At 34.2% G+C, this 11,110-nt stretch overlaps 1 protein-coding gene across 1 annotated transcript in view; it reads right to left on the bottom strand.

Moving 5' to 3' along the window:
* The window catches only part of LOC106463028 (polypyrimidine tract-binding protein 1-like), a 123,876-nt gene extending 112,987 nt beyond the window's left edge, over nt 1–10,889 (bottom strand). Inside the window, exons 1-2 of the mRNA XM_022390438.1 lie at nt 10,864–10,889; nt 7,075–7,099 (exon numbers count right to left, since the gene is read on the bottom strand). Coding sequence (XP_022246146.1) covers nt 7,075–7,099; nt 10,864–10,874 — 36 coding nt within the window. The 5' untranslated portion in view covers nt 10,875–10,889. The remainder of the gene's footprint in view (nt 1–7,074; nt 7,100–10,863) is intronic.
* Nucleotides 10,890–11,110: the final 221 nt, after the last annotated feature.

Below are 11,110 nucleotides of genomic sequence, written 5' to 3'. Positions count from 1 at the left end.
AGGCAACATTAAATGCTAAACCCTTTTTTGCATGTGTGTGTGTAAGAAACTCAAAGTGTAAGTTATTATTTTTCTAACTCAAACTAAATTATTATAATTTACTCACTGACTTTTATTGGGCTACTTACATACTCGTTTCTAAATATAATTTTCAAAAATACATTGAAGTGAATGAATATTAAAACCGTGTCACGTCACTAAAGACTAGCTTATGGTGACATTCAATAGGGTTGTTATAAACTCCATTCAGGGCCGTAACCAGCTGTGATGATACCGATGTTATGTCCTCGTTTGTTTTGGCTTCCTTCAATCACCCCACCCCCCTCACTATAAAATTGGAAGTTATACGTTTTACCCCAAGTTTGACCTCTTTTAAAGGCGAGGAGTCAGTTATTTTCAATTAATACACTCGGACTAAAAGTTTATCTCGATGCAAGTAATTTTTTTAGTTTCAACTGTTATCCACCTACTCCTCCTCCCGGCAAAATATGCCCCAATTTTGATAAATATCTAGTGTCAATCTGGAATTTATAAATTTGTTTAACACATCATGCTATGATCAACACAAAACTGCCAAGTTTCATAGTTAAAATAGGTGAAAGAGGATCTTGATATTCCTGAAATGTGGACCACCATCCACTAACATCGCTATGAATTAAACCTCTGATTATTTGTTTTGAATATTCGGGCAAAGCTACGTAATAGCTATCTGTCCTTAATTTTGAACTGATCGACTAGAGGCAAGATATCTAATTAACAGCACCCACCACCAACTCTTGGTCTACCCTATATCGAATAGTGTGATCCGACCATCATTCTTATAATAGCCCCAAAATGCGGAGCGAGATTTTACAGAAACGGGACGCCAACTTTGGACCCCTCTGGTTCATATTTCTGGCGCGCTAACGACTAGTCCAAGCCCGATCCAACTTCTGAATCAATATACATATCTTTATTTACATCACAAAGCCATATGACGGAACGAATCACGTGTATGCCAGATGTCGCAAATGGACTTGTCCTTCAAACTGTTGATACACCGCTTAATCAATGACCTGCACATTTAATCAATGGCATGTACTTTACACGCAAAGAAAAATACATTACTAAAACACACAAGCACAAAACAACGTTCCTAATGCAACCTAAAACACACAGCACAAAACAACATTCCTAATGCAGCATAAAACACACAGCACAAAATAACATTCCCAATAATGCAGCCTAAACAACACAGCACAGAAGTTTACATTAAGTAATGTAATACTTATCACGACAAGCCGAAGGTTATATTAACAAGCTCGTCTAGTTCGAGGACAGAGATGCCACCCAGTGGAGGCTTGATACGAGACTTTGAGCGCGCTTAGTATATTTTTTCATTAAGAAACAGTTCACAGTTGTCGGGTTACATCAAACTCACAAGTTTTCTTTACATTGCTGTAAATTGACGCTATTTAAAGTTTTAGTTTTAATTAGTTTTCGTTTTCAAGCGAAAAGCTCCACAATGGGCTATCTGCATTGTGCTAACCAGGGATCGAACCTCTCTTTTTAGCGTTATAAACCTTCGAACCGCAAAGAGGCACAATGATCTATCTGCACTGTGTTCTCCAGGGTTCGAACCCAGAATTTTAGCGTTATGATACTTCGAGATTACCGCCGAGATACCACAGGATTTTCTTCAGCACTGTTTTTAAGGCATGAAAATATTTATTACAATGATGCAAAATGCTAGCCCTAGTTCACCGAAACTTTCAACTAAATTTTTAAAATTCGTCTAATATGTTTTCAGATATGATTTCGATTAACTCTGAAAAAAATGGGTTAAAATTATTGTCTAAATCATTAATTAAGATATATGTTACATTTCAGTACAACACGTGTGAAGGGCATGAGGGTTTGAGTTCAGAAAGCTGAAAGACAAAGTAACTTCTAACAATACACTACAAAAATCAGTGAATAAGCGTTTTTCTAATAAAACAAGAACAGGACTGAAAACTTCAAACTTGTATGTGTTAAAATGTCCTTTCCCCATGATGTGCTGGGGCAAGATGAGAGAGTGATAAATATTATAAAAAAAAGAGACTATGTATAATGAAAAGGCGACGAGTGATTCTCCCCACAAATACCACACCATTCTGACAGTACGATGAGAAGAAGAGTTAAAGTGTGGAAAGGTGTGAAAAGGGGCGTGTACGTTACCGCACTAAGACCACCAGCTATGACATTAAGATACGGTTCAAATGTTAAATTACAGACAGTGTTTTGAATATAGTTAAAATAGGATCTGGCAAGAACAATTTCTTGTAAAGGTTTCTTTTTGTGTGAATTTGTTGATAACATGGTATCTTGTTAATTGCCCCCCCCCCTTCAATACCCGCAATAGGCAGTGCATAAATAGCTCATTGTATAGCTTTGTGTTTAATAAAATACAACCTAACTGAGCCTCTGCACCCACTGTAAACGACTTCTATTAATTGAGTTCTGTAATTATTTTGTCACATCTAAACTACAACAGCAATGTAATCACGACTTTTTTGATCCACGGTGAACCACGAAAAGCTAATACGTGTTTCTAATGTTTATTTGAAACCACACACGACAATTCAGGGCGTTCCTAGATATGTAATAAAATCTATTAGGAATACATGTGTAATGACAACAGAGTTCCACACGAATGTGCAGTATTAATATATCACAGCAAATTCGTTACACATATATAACAAGAGTGGCTTTGATCCCTTGTGTAGTATTAACATGTTACCGCGAAGGCCATAAAATGTGTGAACAGATAATGATTTTCCAAAATTTCCTTTACGATTTGATCGTTTCGAATTATAACTTTAATCAGAGAGCTTTGTAAATGAACTTCTTCACACGTGGGTAGCACGTTCGCTTCAGTGTGAAAACGAATCTTTCTTCTTACTTTCAGCACCGAGTCTTATAAGATTATCGATCACGTTCTATCAAAACCGTGTACTTCATCTCTGTTTTGATTATTAACATGATAAGTAATTGAAAAATCGAGATTTTTTGAACGGTACGTAAGCCAAAAAATAAAATAAAATTTCAAATTATTAGCATAATAGAATTAGGCGAAAACAACAATAATGTTTTTCTTTACAAGTTAAAAAAGTTTCCTGTTATAATCCCCATGTTCAGTCGGGAATTAGCAATGCATGAAAGATTACTCACATTCTTTTTCTAAATAAAACTATATAAATTGTTCGTGTTATAAGGGATTAGAGAAATTACATCATGCGAGAGATTGTAGTTTTAGTCTAAGTAAAAGAAAAACCCAACTTATTTCTGTTGTAATTAAGGTAATTTAAACTTAGGAGCAAACATGTGAACAAATGTTTATCTTTAGGAAGAGGAGAAAATTAATATCTTAATCTATATTCCCTTATGAAGATTGATCATCATCCGAAATATGGACCAATTACTATACTATCATAGCACGGGATCAAACTAAAGTGTTAATAAATAAATTACAAGATCAGATCTGGATCAAACGAAAGTGTTAAAAATAAAGTACAAGAACAAACTAAGGTGTTAAATACGACACAGGATCAAACTAAGGTGTTAAATAAAGCAAAGAATCAAACTAAGGTGTTAAATAAAGCAAAGAATCAACTAAGGTGTTAAATAAAGCACAAGATCAAACAAGGATCGAGCTAAAGTGTTAAATATAGCACAGGGTCAAGCTAAAGTTTTAAACAGAGCACAGGATCAAAATATAGTGTTAAATAAAGATAAATCGGCACATCTGAAAATATTACTATGGTTGTTTTGAAATCTCCAGACCACTTTCGTCTCATAAAGAAACAAAGGATATACAAGGAAAAGAACAATTCATAAATATCAACCTATGACTAATACAACTGTGTCATACGTCTAAGGTACACTGCTGAACCAGCTTACTAAATAACAAAATACTGGCTGGTAGCTGCCGAAACATTTGTTTTACAATTGTTTTATCGTAGCTTATACATTTCGAAAGATTCTTCTCTGGCCCCCTGATGGGAAAGCGGTAAGTTTACTGACTTACAACGCTATAATCCGGAGTTCGATTTCCCGCGAAGGGCACAGGATTATTGAATTTGCTATATAAAAGCCAAGAGTAAATAGTATGATCTTACATATAACTCTCAAACATTTTATATTACAAAAAACTGGGTTGTAGAGTTTCCCATGATCGCCTTTTCAAACTCATGTGAGGTTTTCTGGGAAAAAACAAACAAAAAACTCCAGTTTACAAGCTACGGATTCAAGAGATGATGTCTGAACATAAACGATCCAAATATTTAAAAAAAAGGGTTTTTATAGACTGCACATCACAAGAAGTGTCGAGAATGAGCGTGGGTGTCAACTCAACTCGTTGAGAGCATTCAAAAATGTCATCCACATCAGTTAAGGTTCTTGTCAACCCCACAGGTAGGGATAATCTGATTGGTTCGTGTTTATCAATATATGTATATTTCTGCCTTCAGCGCAAATTTTTAGTTAGTTTTTAATCGACATTATTTCTTGTAAAAAAAAACATTCAATAAAGTATGATTTATTGTTTCACTCCCTTTTGATTAAACTTTTTTTCCGGGAAGAGGGTGGTGAGGAGTTTCTCCATATCCCCCGTTTTAAAATCCAGACTACACCCCTGCTTCAGCTGTGATTGATATGGAATAAAAATGTGATTTAAAAAAAAAAGATATTCATTCGACTGAACGAAAAGTTTTATTAAATTACGTTCAACATGTAAATGACAAAAGCAATAAAAACAAAAAGTTAGTACTTTATTCTTAATACTCGTTTATACAGAGTGTAATATCTGTGGTTACAAGTTTTCACCAGGTTAATCTGACATCATCAGGTCAACCATATGTATCAGTGGTTACAACTTTTCACCAGGTTAATCTGACATCATCAGGTCAACCATATGTATCAGTGGTTACAACTTTTTACCAGGTTAATTTGACATCATCAGGTCAACCATATATATCTGTGGTTACAACTTTTCACCAGGTTAATCTGACATCATCAGGCCAACCATAGATATCTGTGGTTACAACTTTTTACCAAGTTAATCTGACATCATCAGGTCAACCATATATATCTGTGGTTACAACTTTTTACCAGGTTAATTTGACATCATCGAGTCAACCATATATATCTGTGGTTACAACTTTTCACCAGGTTAATCTGACATCATCAGGCCAACCATAGATATCTGTGGTTACAACTTTTTACCAAGTTAATCTGACCTCATCTGACAACAAACGAGTTTTAAGTTTCACATAACATGATACTTCCTTTAATTATTTAGTAATTGATTCTGTGAAAGCAAGTGGTCGTTGACAAGGAAATTGTTTGTTTTTAGAGTAAAGCCACATCGGTCTATCTGCCCTGTCCACCGAGGGGAATCGAACCACGGATTATAGTGTTAAATTCTGTAGGCTTACCGCTGTCCCACAGGGGAACGGAATGTTTTTTGTTTTTTTTTAAGTACAGCATTTCAGGGGACAAAAGTTTTAAGGGTTGAATTGCATAAAATCAAACTATAAAAGTAATAACAACAAATTTAACAATTTAATGACAGGTCATAAAAAAATTCTAATGAATCGTCAAATTTTTCAATCTAATAATTGTAAACAATTCATTAATGAGCCAATGTCGTTTCTTTCAACAAACAAACATGTCGGATTATTTTTTTTAAAGTCTCAATTAAAACAAACTTTAAAGTGTATGTGCGTGTGCAAATCTTGAATTCGCTATTACACTACTGGAATAAGCGTATAAACTTCAAATAAACATGGAAATTAGTATTCGTGTGTATATTTAACTTTTTAAATAAGAGTGGATTTCACCCAACCAAACATTTCTCGTACGACGATTCAGAATTTTACAAATCTTTATTTCTGAGAAATAGTACGTGAACCACCACACTGAAAAAACCCAACTATTTTTGACTTATTTTAAGGAATATAAATAGATTGTAGCTTATTCAATTACTGAGTACGCAAGTAACTGGTTTTGAAAGAATTTAGGTTTTTCCAAATTCCAAAGCGTTCTTTTATCACACGAATAGATATTATTAAAAGTAATAAAAGAAGTATGTATAATAATTAAGAAAGATGAAACAAAACCAAAACTTCAAACTGATAAGAAAATAAAAGACTCAATCGAGATCTCATACAAAAATTTCTACCAGAATTTAGAAGTATATTTATTTAAGGCAACAAACACTACGTTTAGTACGTATCCTCGTACAGTAGAATAGGCGTCCACACCTTAATGTAAAACCACGTGTGCTAAGAATAAAAGAAATTGACAACCAATCAAGTTTGTTTTGAATTTCGCGTAAAGCTACACGATGGCTATCTGCGCTAGCCGTCCCTAACTTAGCAGTGAAAGAATAGAGGGAAGGCAGCTAGTTATCACCACCCACCGCCAACGCTTTAGCTACTCTTTTACCAACGAATAGTGGGATTGACTTTCACTTTATAACATGTTTGGAAATATGGGGATTCGAACCAGCGACACCCAGATTGCGGGCCAAGCGACCTAACCACCTGGCGATGCAGGGCCGGCAGAATTTGAAGAATGCCAGGTATATAGATGTGTTAGACTGCTTGCTGTTAGCTTGATAGTCTATTCGTAGTTCAGAATATGAAGGAATGGCTTTGGTGACGAATGGACTTGATCAAAACATATGTTCTTGAAATAAAGAATCCATAATGCCTCCGAAACAAGTATCTATTTCTATTTAAAACAGTATTAATTAAATTTTCTATAAAATATGCAATGAATTAAATCACCCGAAGAAACGTGCAATTGGAAGCCCAGATAAACACTTGTTCTGCAATAACATTATTTGTATTTCCTGTTAGAGTTAAAAACTCGTCGAACGGTTTGACAAAAAGTGTTGTATGCCCAGTTAGTTGCAATTTAAAGGGCCTATATATAGTTTGGGCTCGATGTTTAGATGGGCGAGGGGGGTTGACCTGAATACGTCAAACGGCCTTGTGTCACCTTGTTCTTTATGTTGTTATGAAAGTACTTAAAAAAAACAGAACATACCTTTATTCCAGTTATGAAAATCTCTCTGGAAAAAAAAGAAGAAGAAAATTAGAATATGTTGATTATAAAGACGTTTATTAATTTTGTAATAAAAAAAATGACACAAAAGTAATCATTACTAAGTTTAAATGATTAAATTCACTTTATGCTTCTTGTTCACTTACAAGTTATTTACAAATTAAATTAAATATTTAACTTGTGTACTAAACAATATGAATTCCTATTTACAATATGTTATATGTATGACTGGCTTTGAGAACTGATAGTAGTATACTTCGTAAATTAGGTGTTGCTAGAATGAATATGATTTCTAAATTAAACTAAATTTGTTATTTATTACTTTTCTTGAAAACAGATCCTCCAGGAGGCGGCATAAATACTAAGCATAATTATAAAACTAGAACTTGTACGTGGGTTTTACATTTAGCTTTAACTTCTACAATAACTGAACCAAAGCACACTTTTTCATTATACAGTTTTTTAACAGACGTTGAAAGAAAACTTTAAAATATTTTTGGAGATGTTTCCTTAATTGATCTATGATGGAAAAAAGAATTAAAAAAAATTGAAGTAAAACAATGTTTTTAAAAGCATTTTCTAGTTTAATCTGAAAAGCAAACCCGTTTTAATACCATGTAATGTCATACAGATGCAGTGTTTGATACTTTTAGTTTACATTGATTTTCTATTAATGGAACTTGTATTCTAAGAAACTGTTCAGGGGACATGAAAGATGACCGATTTCGCTCTCCATCTTCGTGTATCCATCCAACAAATATAAACAGCACGTAAAAACCCTTTCCACAAGCTTAAGGTTCAAACTAATTTGAAAAGTACATAAAATTTTCCATAAGCTTAAGGATCAAACAAATATAAACATCGCACAGACATTTCCACAAGTTTACAACTGTCAATGATATTAATCTACTAAAGAGTATGCCTGGATTTTCATTTTTAAGGATTTTAATTTTAATCCTAATATTCAGTAACCAACATTTTAATTGTATTATTTAAGCAAACAGGTTATCCATATCTTTAATGATTCTAAACACCACAATCAAGATACTTATAAATCTTTACTTCTTCAGGGAAAAACGTTTCATTCATTGTTCACAACTTCTAACCAGCGTAGCAGTTTGAAAGAGATAGTTACCTACTTAACTTTAGGCTTAAACCTGGAACTCTGGGCTCACCCTTATGTTTGAAGGACTACCGTCTATCAAGCTACCACATATAACCCCTTGCTACCACAGCTTATTACCTGTTACCTATAACCCTTTGCTACCACAGCTTATTACCTGTTACCTGTAACCCCTTGCTACCACAACTTATTACATGCTACATGTAACCACCTTGGTACAACAGCTTATTACCTGTTACCTATAACCCCTTGCTACCACATCAGCAATCCTCAAATGATCAAGGATCTCTACAAGCTGGACACATCAGCAGTCCTCAAATTATCAGGGATCTCCTTAGTGTTAAGTACCTTTTCGAAGTCCTGATTACTGGAAAACTGAATATGTAGTCTCTTTCGTTTGTAAAAAAAGAAAGGTTTATGAACTATCTGGATAGAGTAGATTCTGTTGATAATGCTTTTCTAATTCAAAATATCTTAATTTTAGTAAATTGGACTAAATGTGGCTGCTGAGTTTTAATGTTGAGAAGTGTACAAAACTTATAAAGTACTTACTCCTTGTATGAAAGGAGCATTGCTGTAATGATGTTGTAGAAGAAGAGAAGAGTTTTGGAGTAAACGTTGGTAAAACCCCGATACCTTTTGCCTAGTGTTTAGCTGTGGTGAAAAGATTAAACAATTTTCTTGGTTATATTTACACGAGTTTGATTTTAAGAACTAGAAGACTTAGCCTTGTAAAAAGCAACAAAAACTGGTTAGGTCCCTTAGCGTAAGAAGAATATCAACAAGTAGAAACAGAATGCAGAGACTAGTCGTACAAATGAATTAAATCTGATTTAATTCGTTTAAGCTACTAAGAGAGGCTACGAATTAGTCATTTGTTTTGTTTGAGGTACAAAAGTTTGGGAAAGGTGGAATGATACGGTCAGAAATACAAACTTGTTTATTATGGGGTAAGTTTTGGAAGCCCAGGTGTAGAATTATTCTTAAACAAAAGTTAGTTTTCTTCTTAAAAGTTATTAGCTTGTGAACTGGTTACGTGATGATGGGGACCATTATAGCTTTAATTTGAATTTTGAACATTTTGTTCGATACATCGTTGAAGGGTCGTATTTAAGTTGATTAAAAAAAACACACACACCTATGTTTTTATTTTTGAATGACTTTCTATAAAGGGTTGAATACGCTATATTCAAATGATTCTGAATATTCTGCAAATCAGCAAGTGACATTGACAACCACAAACAAGATAGAGTTGCGGTGGAATGGCGTGTATCCAAACTACATCTTGACATTGTTTGACATACGTACTTAGCGTGATGCCACCGAAAATTGATCGAATTTGGGAAGGGTATGCAAAAACCCTTCGAATGCAAAATATTCATATACTCAGATCATAAAATGTGTTCAGGTCGGTTATTTATAATTTCCAAGATGGTGATATCCTTGTACTTGTAACAGGTGAAAATCTATGAGTACGCATCATAAATAAGGGTATCCGTTTGGAAAAGTAAGACAAGTTACTTTTACATGAGTTGATTCCACAATATACACGTTCAACCTTTGCATACCTCAAGTAGCTGGAAATTAAACGAGTTTTAACGCTATTCAGTAACAAGATATACTGGCCAAATCGCCAGAAGCAGATGATATAGATTCTGTGCGATTGGACTACTCATGCAGGCGGCGAGAAACAGTCGTCCTCCTACAATATAAGGATTATGGAAAGAAGCAGGAAGGAGTGATGTACTTTGAACATGATAGTCTTACGACGGTGCCTTTTGCAAAGGAAACTACATTTCAGAGCCACTATCAAGATGCACGGTTGTAAGACAGTACGACCGGACATGGCGAAATGAGTCGTAACGACGTGGTGAAGCTACGAAATCGTTTAAATATAACGTACTCAATCTCTGCACTTTGCATTACTTTTTATTCTCTTAAACTCCTTTCTTTAATTCTTCAATTTCCGAGTTAATCGTATTGGATTAAGGAACTTTATTTTGTGAAGTTGTTCAAAACTCTTTTCTCATAAAATATAACAGAATTACAAAGTTATCTTACTCAAGAGGCTTATGAAAAATAGAATTTAGTTTAAAGACGTAAAACAATTACAAGAAATACAAATAAATATAATTTACCACTTTTAAATTTTGCTTGAAATTAAAATACTTATTCATGCAACACACAAATTACCTGAAAATAACAAAATGTACATGGAAATATTAGTTTTATTACTAGATAAAGAAAGAACTCGATATCAATCCAATCATCGAGCAGAGGCATTTTTAACACTTCAAACTACTTCGTACAACAAATTTTATTAGAGGGCCCGCAGTATGAGATGCACGTCGGTGCGTTGCCCCGGTTGCAATGACGTTAAATACGCCACTGACATCAAGAAATGCTTATTATTATTTTTTACTGGATTATTAGGCCTAGTATTATAAATATTATTGATTCAGTACCGCTTCTAAACAGTGTTATTTGGAACATTGCCATTCATTGGTTCAGCTTGTAATTTTGCACACTCTAATAAAACGCATAACAAAGAATTAAATATTACTAGGTTAACCTACGTTTAAATTTAACTCGAAAGTAACTCGAGATGCGTTTCTTATGCTGTACTCCTGTAGCAAACTAAAACTTACCGGCTCATCATCACACGCGAGTTTGCGTCAGGGACAAAGTACTTCCACCCCGCTAACTCCAGTTTCGCCGTATGTTTTGACACGGAGCTTGGGACAACTTAATTTCAACGTTTTTATTGCTCAAAGTAACGATAACTGTAAAACAGTAAATTTTATAGTTCTAGTCCAAGATGGCGCGCTATTAATTAACAAAACGTCTGGAACAGTGTTAAATCAGTATGCTGTAAAACTATCGCGCAGCGTTGCG

This window comes from Limulus polyphemus, unplaced genomic scaffold (genome assembly GCF_000517525.1).
Source record: "Limulus polyphemus unplaced genomic scaffold, Limulus_polyphemus-2.1.2 Scaffold1306, whole genome shotgun sequence".
In the NCBI taxonomy this organism is placed as follows: Eukaryota; Metazoa; Arthropoda; class Merostomata; order Xiphosura; family Limulidae; genus Limulus; species Limulus polyphemus.
This window is presented reverse-complemented; position numbering and strand designations above follow the sequence as displayed.